The sequence below is a fragment of the Apodemus sylvaticus genome, chromosome 17, assembly GCF_947179515.1.
Source record: "Apodemus sylvaticus chromosome 17, mApoSyl1.1, whole genome shotgun sequence".
Classification (NCBI taxonomy): Eukaryota; Metazoa; Chordata; class Mammalia; order Rodentia; family Muridae; genus Apodemus; species Apodemus sylvaticus.
The window spans coordinates 43,659,760-43,673,251 of NC_067488.1; the positions used below are offsets into that span (position 1 = coordinate 43,659,760).

Below are 13,492 nucleotides of genomic sequence, written 5' to 3' on the forward strand. Positions count from 1 at the left end.
TGTGGGGTAACTGTAGCCACACAGAGCTAGAGGTAAGGCGAAGGCACAAGAGGCAGACAGGAGACTGAGGAAGGGAATCCCCAGCTGTCGTGCATAGGGCGGGGACGGCCGTGGATGACAAACAGGTAGTGAGTGCTGTCATAGCAACACCATCTCCGGAGCCCTTCACCTCCAGGGCTGTATCCTACCTCCCTTGATGGCAGTCAGTACCTGGTCCAGGTTTACGGGAAGGTATTCGGTCTGTCGGGACCCTGGGAATACCATAGCTACCTCTCTCCTCTTCTCTTCTGCCCGTTTTCGTGCCTGTATGATTGACAGATTTTCAGGAAGGCGAAAGGCCACTGAACTGGAAGTGAAGGTCGAGAGAGGGTCCGAGAGAGTCAGGCTCTGACTCCTGAGGCCCAGAGTATGTGAGCAGATTCAGGGCCCGTAATTAACCAGGCATGGCAGGAAAGACCCGCGGAGCCAAGCTTGTCCTCCTGACTCAGGAAGGGAGAGGAGGAGGTCCCTTGGGTTGGACACTGGTGGAGACACAGGAGCAGGCAGACAGAGGAAGTGCCATACTGTCCAAAGTCTCATGCCTCACCAGCAGACTAAGTGTCTGCCTTTTTAAGCCCTGAGACCATGATTTTTCTTTCAGCTACCATTGGAAGCCACAGGCAAACACCAGGAGCCTGGACTTTAGAAGTCATCGCTGCCCTCACTGTCTCCTGAAACCCTGCCCTGCCCCCACCTTGCCTTCACCCAACCCCTGCCTCTGGCTCACTGCCCTGGACGGCCCTGCCTGCTGCCGGACCCTGGCATGTCAAGACCTGGCCTGCACTTGCCTGCCCAGCCCGCGGAACCCCAGCGGCCCCGCGAGCTAGGATGAGGGGCCAGGCTGCTGTCCCGGGCCCCATCTGGATCCTTACTCCACTCCTGCTGTTACTATTGCTACTGGGGCGCTGGGCACGTGCTGCCTCTGGGGCGGACATAGGGCCTGGGACAGAGCAGTGCACCACGTTGGTGCAGGGCAAGTTCTTCGGCTACTTCTCAGCGGCTGCCGTGTTTCCAGCCAACGCCTCGCGCTGTTCTTGGACCCTTCGCAACCCAGACCCTCGTCGTTACACGCTCTACATGAAAGTGGCCAAGGCACCCGTGCCCTGCAGCGGCCCTGGACGAGTTCGTACCTACCAGTTCGACTCTTTCTTGGAGTCCACACGCACCTACCTGGGTGTGGAGAGCTTTGACGAAGTTCTGAGGCTCTGCGATCCCTCTGCACCCCTAGCCTTCCTGCAGGCCAGCAAACAATTTCTACAGATGCAACGCCAACAGCCACCCCAAGACAGTGACCTCGGTCCCCAGGGCGAGTTCCCCAGCTCTGGTGACGACTTCTCTGTGGAGTACCTGGTAGTGGGCAATCGAAACCCCAGCCATGCTGCCTGTCAGATGCTGTGCCGCTGGCTGGATGCCTGTCTAGCCGGCAGTCGCAGCTCACACCCATGTGGCATCATGCAGACTCCTTGTACCTGCCTGGGTGGAGATGCTGGAGACCCTGCTTCCAGCCCCTTGGTCCCCCGTGGGGACGTCTGCTTGAGGGACGGCGTAGCTGGTGGCCCTGAGAACTGTCTCACCAGCCTGACCCAGGACCGGGGTGGGCACGGCTCAGCAGGTGAGTGGCATCCAGAGAACTTTGTACATTTTTTTGCAGCAGATGGGGTGAGAGCACGCGGGAGAGTGCAGTCCTCTAAGCTGGGGTGTGTCCAGCATCTGGGTTGAGAGACCATGCCGTGCATAGACTTCAAATCGCCCGTGGCTCTGCATTCCCAGGATAGAAAGCCTATCCCACATGGGGCGTGGCATGGGAGTGAGTGAGGAAAGCATCAGTAGCCAGTTTCCTCAAGCCACGCCCTCAGTTTAAATCCTCCCCAGTGGGAGGACACTAATCTTCAACAATGGCATTTTCAAGCATCCCTAGGCTACAGTAACCTGGGGTCTGGGGGCTAAAGTGGAGGTCAGCACCGTCTCCAGGGTGGCACATGGGAGACAGTAATCATAGGGCTGTTGCCAGGAGGAAAGGCTCAGTGTAGCGTGTCTGCAGCAGCTGCCACTGAGGAGTGTCAGCGAGAACAGGAACAAAATGCCATCCTCGGCCGGTGGCCACAGGAAGAAGACACACCACCCAACAGTATGTGGCCACCATAGGCAGAACCAGGGTGTCAAGGGCACCCAGAAGCCCAGTGTGGAGGAAGTCATCGTCTTTACTCAAAGCTAGAGAGGTCTCATGGGCTGGAGACCTGAGGGCGGTGCTCTGAGGATGGCAGGGTCCAGGCCTGATGGGGGGGGGAGGGGTGTGGGGCTGGTCCTGGAGCTATCAATGTATCTTTATGAGTGCCCTGTCTGTAACAGAAGGTAGGCCCTGCCTGTGGTGACCCGGAGGAAAGACGAGGTAGGGGTGTCCAAGATCTGAGCTGGACACAGCAGCTGAGTCAATATCAAGAGGACGCTAGGAAATAAGAAGACAAGTCTATTCCCTGCCTGGTGTGTAGGGCCAAGGCGAGGCCTGGCTGAGGACTTGATACCAGGAGACTGAGCGGGATGTTGATGCCCTGGGGGCCTCCAGCAGCCTTAGCATTTCGGAGACCATGAGGCCATACAGGCTGCAAAGGAATTTTCCAACCCCAGGCACATTTCTGGTCAAGACCCTATGACAGGTCCCAGGTCTGGATCTCTGTGAGGCCAAGGCTGAGCCGACCTCTCCAGGGTCCTCAGAAGAAATTCTGAGCACGTCATTGTGAGGGGAAGAAGGGTGGAGGACCAGCCTTCCTGCTGGCTAGGCTGGAGGTCATGGTGACCTTGACAAAGACAGGTTTCTTTGTGTGACAGGAATGGGAGTGGGCCCAAGGGGGAGCCTCGAGGAATGCAGTGTACACTCCCTGGAAGTCTGGAGAGATGGGGTGGGAAGACGCAGGAGGACAGGGCCAGCTGTCACAAACAGGTCTGGCCATGTCCCATTCTCTGCCACTCCCCATCATTTAACTACCATGAGCCTTGGTTCCTACATCTGCAAAACTCTTCTCCGGTTGCACCATCACCTTGACTTGATTTGTTTCTGGCTGGGGGCCACAGTCATACCCCCTGGGCAGGAGCCTGTCCTCGGTGGCATATTGGGGCAGCTACTGTGCCAGGGAGCTGCTGAATGCTGCTCCAAACCCCTTGACCCAGCTGCCAGCAGCCAAGGCCTCCGGGGCTGGCATGATAGATACTGGGGGCACCAAATGGAGGTGCTTGTGTGCTATGGGGCCAAAGGCAGTGTGTTGCTGCATTTATTTCCAGAGGAATGAGTATGTGAGCGCCTTGCTGCGGGAGCCTTGATGTGGCCAGGTTTCTCTGTGGAGTGTTTACATGACCTTGAGAACAGAAGGACTTTAGGAGGCTCAGTGCAAAGGAATGATGTACCGGGGCTCCTCACAGGAGCCTGGATGGGGAGGTGACTGCTGTTGGCCTGGTCATTCGCAGTGGTAAGGAGGAGGGAGGACGAGGAGAGCTCTTGGTGCAATTGATGGACTGTGGATGAAAGGGTGTGGGTGCGGAGGCAGGAAGAGCAAGCCTGGCCCCCAGCATCCCGTCAGGAATGAGGACATCCATGTGGGACAGAGGAAGCAGGACTGCGGATGCAGTTTAAGGACAATTCTGAGGTCAGGGTAGAGCTCGAGGCTGAGAGACGTGTGTGACACAGGTCGTAGGGTATGTGAACATAGCTCTGGTCCCCGGTGAATGCGAACAGGCCCAGGCTGGCACATTGGCCTTGGAACCCCACTTTGGAGTCTTGGGTCTGACCCTGGCTCATCTGTGTTTCTCTGACAGCCCCTCAGTTCTCATCTCTGGGGGCCTGAGAATGCCTTCTTCTGTCTCTGTGGGGATAAGAGTGGGGCGAAGCAGCCAATGGTGAAGGATTGGTGTTCTTGTTTACTGCTAGGCTGACTCTTGGGGCCTAGGAGCAGAGGCAGACAGAGGCAGGGGTGTGGACAGGTTGAGCTTGGACAATTTGAGGATCAGGTCAGTATATGGTTTCTGACAATGTTGGCAAGTAGGACTCAGAGGTAATTGGGAGGTATGTGTGCATGAATGTACATGCATGAATTATACAAGTGTGTATGGTACAGTGCACTGTTTGTGTGCACACATGTACAAATTATGCATATGTGTATGGTGGCTGCACCCGTATATGTATATGTGTATGTGTATGTATATATGTATGTATGTATGTATATATGTATGTATATATATATATATATAAAGTGTATTTTGCACAATGTGTTCATATAATCACACGTTCACATGTATGACACATGAAAATCCAGTGGGTATACTAATTTGATTGTTGTGTTTACTGTTTCTTGCATATGTGTGTACAGTCTCATGAGTGTATGTCAGCATTGTGTGAGCCCACCTATGTTCTTATTTATTGATAGGCAGACTCCTAGTAATACACACACACATACAAATTGTATGTGTATATGTGTGAACACATGGGTGTTCTGTATATGTATCTGTAGGTATATGTATATATGCCTGGTATATATGTACCATGCACTGAGCATGTAGGTTCGTGTGTGCATAGTGAGTATGTGCATGTGTGTCCAGGGTAGACTCTGACTGTTTGACTTGCTTGGCTGCTGGTCAATTGGAAGATAGTTTAGAGAGCAGAAAGGCTGGGCCCCAGCATATGAGGCAGGGGAGTGCGTTCTTATGGGTAGGGTAGACTGACCACTTAGCTCACAACAGATGCCTGCATCTTGCATTCAGGCTGTGTCACTTCCTGGCCGTGGGAGGGGAAGGAGCCCAACAGTGACAGCAATGGTTGGTCACTGAGTGCAGACTTTGTTCTAGAAGTGTCGCATATAGGTGAGTTTCCTCTTCACATGACCATGAGTCAGGCTCCAGCAGACGCTGTCCCTGCCCTGCTCATCTTTTTACAGTTGTTCTGCCTCCCGAGGATCCCCTCCGCAGGCCCTCCCTAGGCTCTTCCCTGCAGCCTGGTGTGCCCTGCCCAGTAAAGCACTCTCCCTTCCTGCCTTCTCTGAGAAGTATCACTTTCCAACATGCCGTATAACTCCTCTAGTGGGCCTTTTACCCGCTGTCTGTGTTAATATGCGAGCACCACAGACACTGGGCACACACCACATTCACTGATGCTTCCCAAGTGTGGAAGACTAGGCCCAAAGGAAGCACTTAGCACATGCTTGTGAGATTGGGCCAGAGCTAGGTCAGGTCAAGGGATGGACTAAGAGCAAACTTCCAGATGACATCCTATGTACCGAGTTCTGCCTCGGTGGTGGCAGCAGCAACTCTTGATGCTGAGTCAGGGTGTGCAGCTGATGCTCTGCTCTTGCCCGCTGAGCTCTGTGCCCAGGCCTTTGTCCTCGCCATCTTCCGGGAGGGGAGCGGGCAAGCTTGAGCACCCATCCTCTCCTAAGTCAGGCAACGGATGGCTGGCATGTAGAGTCAGCAGGCACCCCACTGAGTGTGTGGCCCGTTCTCCGCCCTGCCCCCACACAAGGCCTGTCCAAATGCCACATGGCCGTGCCACCCGCTGGATTCCAGGCCAGGGCAACTGTCCCTGCTGCCTAGTCTTCTAAGGCCGCCAGGCCCTGGCACCGACCCTTATCACACACCGTCCCCAACTCTCTGTCTCTCCGTTTCCTCCTCCATCTCTCTCATGTCTCTGCCTCTGGTGAGATGGATCATTTTTCTCAAGGGCTGCTTTAAATATTCATGTTTTAATTAAAGAATATTATTGCAGAAATGACATGTAAGATAATGAAAAAGCAGGATTCTGGGGTGGGGGGGGGGTGCTGGGAGTTTCTGGGAGTCTGTGAATGTGTCTCTGTGTGTTCTTATGTCTCTGTGTGTCATTGTATGCCACCATGAGTGTGGCCCATGAACCCTTGTATATATATATGTGAGTCTGTCCCTTCGTGTCTTCATGGGTCCTTGTGTGTATGTCTCTGTACCTCCCCATGTGTTCCCATGCCGGTGTCCCTGTGTTTCCCTGTGAGTACCCTTGGTTGTATGTTCTTGTGAGTGTGTCCCTGTGAGTGTTGCTGTGGGTGAGCACCTAGCATATGTGTGAGACCCCGTGCGTATGCATTGCTAAATGTGTCTATGTGCACATGCCTCAGGCGGAAGGCTGGGCTAAGTCTCCACATCAGGGGGTGTGCACAGGCTACCGTGGCCTGAGGGCCCTGGAGTGCTCAGGGGCTCGAGACTTCCTAAAGACTAGAGTAGATCCCCCTCACAGTGCCTGTAACCCCTGGTCCTACCTGGCCAGGGATCCCCCAAACTGTGTATCTCAGCCCCTCAAGACACCCAAAGGGAGGTGAGGCAGTGTGTAGAAGTAGAGGCTGGGCCCAGGGAGAGCCTTGGGGTGTGGTTTGGGTTGCAGTAGAGTTTGTAGGGATGATAAGGAAATAGAGAGGTACCATGGCCCATCTGTTGCCATCTTGGCTCGTGTGTGTGTGTGTGTGTGTGTGTGTGTGTGTATGCAAGCTTAAGTGCACATTACAGACAACCCTCCTAGAAGGAAAGTACAGGACAGGACCCTGTGGAAATGCTGCATGTGTGAGTACCATCAACCACTGGGAAATTCCTTTGTGCTCCTGCTGTGACACCTGCCTCGGCTCTGTGCCAGAGCTGCACCTGCTTGGCTAGGGGCAAGAAGTCCTTGTGACCTGAACTTAGGTCATGCTTCCCACGATGATGGGAGGAAGGTCAGCAGCCTCTACCACCCACTCTGGAAACTGACGACAGAGGCCACTTGTCTAAGGTCTCCGACACAGACTAAATGTTTTGAGCCTTTAACTAGGCACCATCTCAGGACAGGAAACACCCAGCAGCAAGGGTTTCCTACAGATGTGGCTTGCTCGTTCGTCTAGTGCCTTGTTCCCTCCCCCCCCCCTGCCCCCAAGAACTGGGGTTGGCACAGTACTCGTTAGCAGAGTCTGCCTAAGGCCTAAAGGAGATAGATATAGGGCTATAGGGGACCAGGGACACCAGTGCTGCACAGTCGACCGTAGACTTGGCCTCTCAATCTACCCTGGGGTCTGAGTGCTGCTCCCTGTCGACCCCGACAGTTGTTGGCAGCTTGCAGCTGGCTGAATCAGGATCTGACCAGTGAAAGACTACCGGACAGGTTCCTCTGCAGCTCCTGGTTTTACCCTTAGCATCTCCCTGGTTCCTGGTCGAGGAGCTCCAGACTCAGCTGTTGGTACCAATGTCTAAGTACTTCGTGGCAGTCCTGCTCCAGCTGGGTCTTGCTAGCCCTCTGGGCCAGGACTGTCCCTGGATCTACCACCACCAGAGTCTGGGGAGCCAAGTGACAGTGTGCAAGAAAGATCTGCTGTTCAACTTGCTGGAGTAGGGATCCCTCTGCTGGACGAAGTTGGAAGTGCATGGTTCCCCTCCTCCAAAGGGGATCCCAAGAACTGAGGAGAGACTGGCTGGGGGAGGGGAATCTCCTTTCTTCTCCCTGTTTCAGCTCAGTTGGGGTGCAGGATCAGGGGAACCCACCACCCTCAAGCCAGGGCATTAGGGTGGGAAGGGTACCAGAGCCTCTTCAGTACACACCCTCCCTCCTGGGTGGCCGGCCTGCCTGGCCGATAATTGGCTCTATTCATGCCTGTAATGAGATGGAAATGAGGCCGCCAGACAGAGGAAGCATTGAGCTAGGAAGAATGACAGCTTCTTTCCGGGCCTGGAGGGGCAGCCCACCCCTGAGCCCTGCTGCTCCTTCACTGCCCTCTTGTGCCCACCCAGCCCTGACGCACCTCTGTGTCCCCCGGTGCCCTTCACTTTGGCCCCGGGGCTTCTTCCTTCATAACGCTCCCTCTGGCACGGATACTTTCAGTCTGGGCAAACATTTATCATGTCAGCTGTGTGTGAGGACACACATTAAAAATGAAAATGATAATAAAAACAGCAGTTACCATTTTCTGAACATTCATTAGTGGAAGGAGTGTGGCCAACGTTGGGGAATCAGTCTGTGGCTGAGATCAGAACCCACATGAGTATGTAATAGAGGATCAGGGATCATCTGCCTAGGATCCAAGGATCAGGGACTAGTGCGCAGGGCCAGACACAGGTCTGTGACCAGGGTGAGGAATCAGTATATGTCTAGGATCAGGGCTTAGTATACAACCATGGTCAGGACTCAGTGTATGAACAGGGTTAGGAATCAGTGTATGGCCTGGATCAGGGTTCAGTGGGGCCAGAGTCAGGGGTGCGCCAGAGGAGGGCATTCACCCTCAGACACAGGGTCCCCTCTCCCCCAGCTTCTGATGCGCCGCCTCACCTCTTCTCTCCCTCCCCCTCCCACATCCTCACCACCTGGGTCACCAAGGTAACCAGCCCCGAAATAGTGGGTGTTTTGGCAGCTGAGGCCTAACCTGGGTCTATCCTGAAAGGCTGTGTGCTGCAGTAGTTGCCATGGGAACTGAGTGGCATCCTCCGATTAGCCCAGCTTGGACACCCTCTCTCCCACCCACTGCCAGTTTTCACATCACTCAGGCTTCCTCGTGGGGGCTGGGCTGTGGAGCAGTGAGGGGGCACACGCAGGATACAGAGCCCTGACCCCACCCTGGGCCTGCCTCAGAGACTCCTGGCTCCTTTGTCTGGAAGCATGCAGTGGGAATATGGCTGCGGCAGGTGAGACTCCCGAGGCCAGAACGCTGAACCATGGTTGGTCCTGGCAGGTAGCCTTCCTGGGACTGGCGGGTGGGGCTGAGATCTGGAGTCAGATTTGGTTCAGGACCCGGGGAGTCTGACCTGCTTGAGCTGCTCCTGCTTGCCTTGAGTTAGAGCATGTGACCAGCAGCCTCAGAGCGGCCACCTGGGTCCGTTCCGTGAACAGCTGCTGTCCTGTCTTCCCTATTATGCATGCGAGGCTGTGCTGGAGACTCTCTGCCCTCTGCTCTCAACTTTGTCTTGGTTGGGTGGGGTATCATGGCTTATCTTTTCCTGTACCCTGGTTGTGCCCTTGGCCCCACCCCTGGGACCTTCTGGTGAAGGTGAAGACGGTATTGATGATATAGCTATTACTCAGATCTTGCAACCCTGACTCGTTAGCTTGGCACCTTGGCAGAGGTGGAGGTTTGGGGAAGGTAGCCCTTTCCGTCCTACCTACCAGCCTCAGAAGAGTGAGCTCCCACTAGACGGCCAGTCACTCCCTGGAATCCCAGCGCCCCCTGCTGGTCCAGCTGAACACAAGCAAGGGACTTGGGGCCAGCTCTAGCGGTGGTCCTTTCCAAACGCTGGATTTGGCTCTCCTTGGGCAGATGATAGTGCCCAGGGAGATGCCCATGGTCCGTGGGGCCATCAGGTGGGACTGCTCACATTCTGGAACCTACCGTCTCGAGTTCTCAGCTCAGACAGGGCCTCTTCCTACCACCGTGCAAGCCAGGTGTGTAGGCCAGAGTGGCCTGGACCCATTAATCCCGTTTTGCTCAGTAGGTGGGCAGATCTGTAATCTAAGGGAGGTTTCGAGGCTACCCTGGCTCTGGAGTGAAGATGTGCAGGAGACCTTGGCAGTGACCTCACTGGATAGGAATACCAGGGAACAATGTTAAGGTTTGAAGGCCCATGGGGGGAGGGGCTAGATCCAGACGTTTCTGTATGGTAGCCCACATTGATCATGAGGCCTCATACTAAGAGGCAGCCTAGGATGAGCAGGAAGTGACTGTTTCCTCAAAACGTCAGCCTGGAACCACCGTAGGTCTTATCCCAGACCTACGTAAGACCTCCTGGCTCAGGGCGGACACCAACTCTCTAGAGGGAGTCTGGGGTCAAAGTTTCCCACGGCCTTTCCCTACCTTGCTGTCTACCCCTGCCAGACATGGCTTTTCCTTACCCTTTCAAAGCCCATAGCTACGCTTTCTGGCCTCTGCGGGCCCCAAAGATGGCAGGGCCCTGAACCTCTCTTGTTCCCCCCTCCCCAGGTGGCTGGAAACTGTGGTCCTTGTGGGGGGAGTGTACGCGGGACTGCGGGGGAGGCCTACAAACGCGAACCCGCACTTGCTTGCCCACCCTTGGTGTGGAGGGCGGAGGCTGTGAGGGCGTTCTGGAAGAAGGTCGCCTGTGCAATCGCAAGGCCTGTGGTCGTAAGTGGGCAGGGCAAGGGTGGGGCTGAAGCGGTGGGTGGGACTAAGTGGGGGAGGAGCCAGAAAGGGGGCAGGGCAGAACGTCAATGGGAAGAAGGTAGGCGGGGTTTTGATGAGACAAACTTGGTTGGGGACAGGGATGCCTTAAAGGCATCCTGACTAGGTAGAACCCCGGAGGAAGCAGGGTACCTGGAGGTTCCTGTGAGTTCGGATTCTTCTAGAAGCACCACAAGCTAGCAGCAGTCAAGCCAGTGAGCTCCAGCAGGATAGGCCTCCGGGATGTATTTCTCTAATAAGGTTTTCTAATGACCTCATGCATTTTTTAGCTGCTTCCATAAAGTTAAATCAAGTTCTAATGAGACTGTCATTCTTCAGGTCTTGTTTTGCTTTTTTGGATGCTCTTTCCTGAGGAGACAACTCTTCTCAGGAGCCGGGAGAGGACCCTGTGTGTCTCACACGGAGGGAGGCATGGGATGCTGGGTAGGAGGAGGCAGCAGACACTCTAAGGAGCTGTCCTGTAGGCCCGGAAGCTGAAAGGAGGAGAGGCAGGAACCTTATAGATGGGCCATAGTGACCAGAAGAGCGGGGAACGTGCTCTGCATGAGGCCTCCCAGTCGTCCATTGGGGTTAGACTGCTCTGGTGACAGTAGGTGGCCAGCTGTGGCCAAGGACAGGGGGAATCCCACTGGGAAGCTGACCTGAGCCCATCCCACAGCCACTGGGCGCAGCAGCTCACGGAGCCAGTCCCTGAGGTCCACGGATGCCCGGCGACGTGAGGAGTTTGGGGACGAGCTGCAGCAGTTTGGGTTCCCATCTCCCCAGACTGGTGAGCTGGCAGGGTGGGTAGGGCTGTCCTACACACAGCCCAAGGCAGGGAGGGGAGTGTTGACTTCCGGGACCAGGTCAGTAATGGCTGCTAGCTGCCAGTAGTAATTCTAATAACTTACTGCTATAATGCACCTCATCTAGTTGGTGCCAGACCTCCTGTTCCAGGCAGACTGCCTTAGGGGAGCTGATAGGAGAGTTAGGAGCCTGCCCCAGCCAGACCCAGACCTTGGGGAAGTAGGCCATTTTGAGATCTACAGAACCCCAGCCTGTGGCCTGCTGCCCTAAAGCAAGGTCCTGCCTCCCCAATGGGTCTTCAAGCCTGGCACTGCCCTATGGGAAGGGGCATGGCAGGTCCATGATGCTGCAGGACTGGACCCACAGGTGACCCAGCAGCTGAGGAGTGGTCCCCATGGAGCGTATGCTCTAGCACCTGCGGTGAGGGATGGCAGACGCGCACCCGCTTCTGCGTGTCGTCCTCATACAGTACTCAGTGCAGTGGACCTCTGAGGGAGCAGCGGCTCTGCAACAACTCAGCCGTGTGTCCAGGTGGGTGGGGCCGACCCTCGAGTGGGCGGGGCCGATCCCCGGGTGGGAGGGGCCGATCCCCGGGTGGGTGGAGCTGAGCCCAGGTGGGTGGGGCCGAGCTCTGAGTGGGTGGGGCAGAGCCCAAGATGAGGCTGAGGATGGTGGGGTGGGGCCTCTGGGCAAGAGGACCAATTGTGGTTTCCTGTCTCTCCACAGTGCACGGAGCCTGGGATGAGTGGTCACCCTGGAGCCTCTGCTCCAGCACCTGTGGCCGGGGCTTCCGTGACCGCACTCGCACCTGCAGGCCCCCTCAGTTTGGAGGCAACCCCTGTGAGGGTCCTGAGAAGCAAACCAAGTTCTGCAACATTGCTCTGTGCCCTGGTAGGTGAGAGGGAGTGAGTGGCTGCGGGTTGGGAGACGGGAGAGGAGACGGACCCAGCAGGCTCGGCAGTTCAGGACCCCAACTTAATCCACCTCAGGTTCACCTCAGGGTGCTCACACCATACTAGTTTGAATAAGACCCTGTGGGATTCTTTCCCTAATCCCAGGTGGGTTATTACATGGTACCCCTGGGATGTTCTTGTGTGTCCCAGGCCAGGCCTTGGGGTTCTGGGTATTCACACCAGATTCGTGTTCCCTTCCTCCCCCGGGCCGGGCAGTGGATGGAAACTGGAACGAATGGTCCAGTTGGAGCACCTGCTCTGCCAGTTGCTCCCAAGGCCGCCAGCAGCGGACCCGAGAGTGCAATGGCCCTTCCTATGGAGGCGCTGAGTGCCAGGGCCACTGGGTGGAGACTCGAGACTGCTTCCTGCAGCAATGCCCAGGTCAGGATGCCTGCCCTCTCGGGGCTCAGGGGGAAAGGGGTGAGGTCCCCTGGGGAGGAGGTATGGTTGTTGGGGAATGGGATAGGGTAGAAATGGGGGTGGAGTTCAGGTTCTGGTGTCAGGATGAAAGTACAGGGCAGAGAAGGTGGAGTTGAGGTCAAGGGTAGTATGGTTAAGGATCAGGGTGCAGGGTAAGGTTTTGGGGTCAAAATGCAGGACAAAAATGGTGGGGTTGAGTGCAGTTTAGCATGTGCTTGGGTGGGGTGAAGTGTTAAGTAGGTTCAGGATGGAGTAGTGGAGTAAAGGTCAGGTGACAGGGCTCAGCTGCACGTGAGATCCGGCTTCTTCTCAGAGTCAAGCTCATTCCAGACCTCTCCTCCACTGATCTCAATTCTCTGTATCCTCATGTCTCATCCCCATGTCTCTGTTTCTCTATGTCCCCCTGACCCCACTTCCCTGGTGATCCTGGGCCCTACCTCCTCTTCCTGCCATCTGTGCCCTGTGTTTGGCCACCCTCGCAGTGGATGGGAAATGGCAGGCCTGGGCATCATGGGGCAGCTGCAGCGTCACGTGTGGCGGTGGAAGCCAGCGTCGGGAGCGTGTCTGCTCTGGGCCTTTCTTTGGGGGAGCCGCCTGCCAGGGCCCCCAGGATGAGTACCGACAGTGTGGCGCTCAACGATGTCCTGGTGAGACCCTTCCCACTGCATTGTGGCTCAGAGGGCTTGGGAACAACTGTATCACAGCTCCGCGACCCTGTCCACCTCATCATCTGGCCCTTTGCAGAGCCCCATGAGATTTGTGATGAGGACAACTTTGGGGCCGTGGTCTGGAAGGAGACCCCAGCTGGAGAGGTGGCTGCAGTCCGGTGTCCCCGCAACGCCACGGGTAAGAGCAGTGGTCTGAGAGTCCCTCTTGTCTTTGGACAGCTGTCCCCATAGGCCTTGTCTGAGACCCAAAGCTCGTGCTGCTCCTGGTATCCAGGACATCATGACGTTCATTGTGTCCTGAGTTCATAGGAGCAGGGCACATGCCCTTCTGCTCGAGAGGCCTCTTTGAGCATAGACAGCTCTGTGATCCTTATACCATTGCCCCTGTATATGAGGGGAAGCAGGCAGAGGGCAATCAACATACCTACCCTGGGATTGCAATCTACAGGACAGACATTAATCCCATGTCAGC

General features: G+C 55.8%; 1 protein-coding gene across 3 annotated transcripts in view; it reads left to right on the forward strand.

Moving 5' to 3' along the window:
• Positions 1-867: 867 nt before the first annotated feature.
• Positions 868-13,492, forward strand: part of Adgrb1 (adhesion G protein-coupled receptor B1) — a 59,298-nt gene continuing 46,673 nt past the window's right edge. For 2 of the 3 annotated variants that reach the window (XM_052160788.1, XM_052160789.1), the window contains exons 1-8: positions 868-1,651; positions 9,975-10,136; positions 10,852-10,962; positions 11,346-11,510; positions 11,706-11,870; positions 12,116-12,313; positions 12,835-12,999; positions 13,097-13,198. In XM_052160788.1, the coding sequence (XP_052016748.1) occupies positions 868-1,651; positions 9,975-10,136; positions 10,852-10,962; positions 11,346-11,510; positions 11,706-11,870; positions 12,116-12,313; positions 12,835-12,999; positions 13,097-13,198 (1,852 nt within the window). The remainder of the gene's footprint in view (positions 1,652-9,974; positions 10,137-10,851; positions 10,963-11,345; positions 11,511-11,705; positions 11,871-12,115; positions 12,314-12,834; positions 13,000-13,096; positions 13,199-13,492) is intronic. The other variant, XM_052160790.1, reaches the window with a different exon arrangement.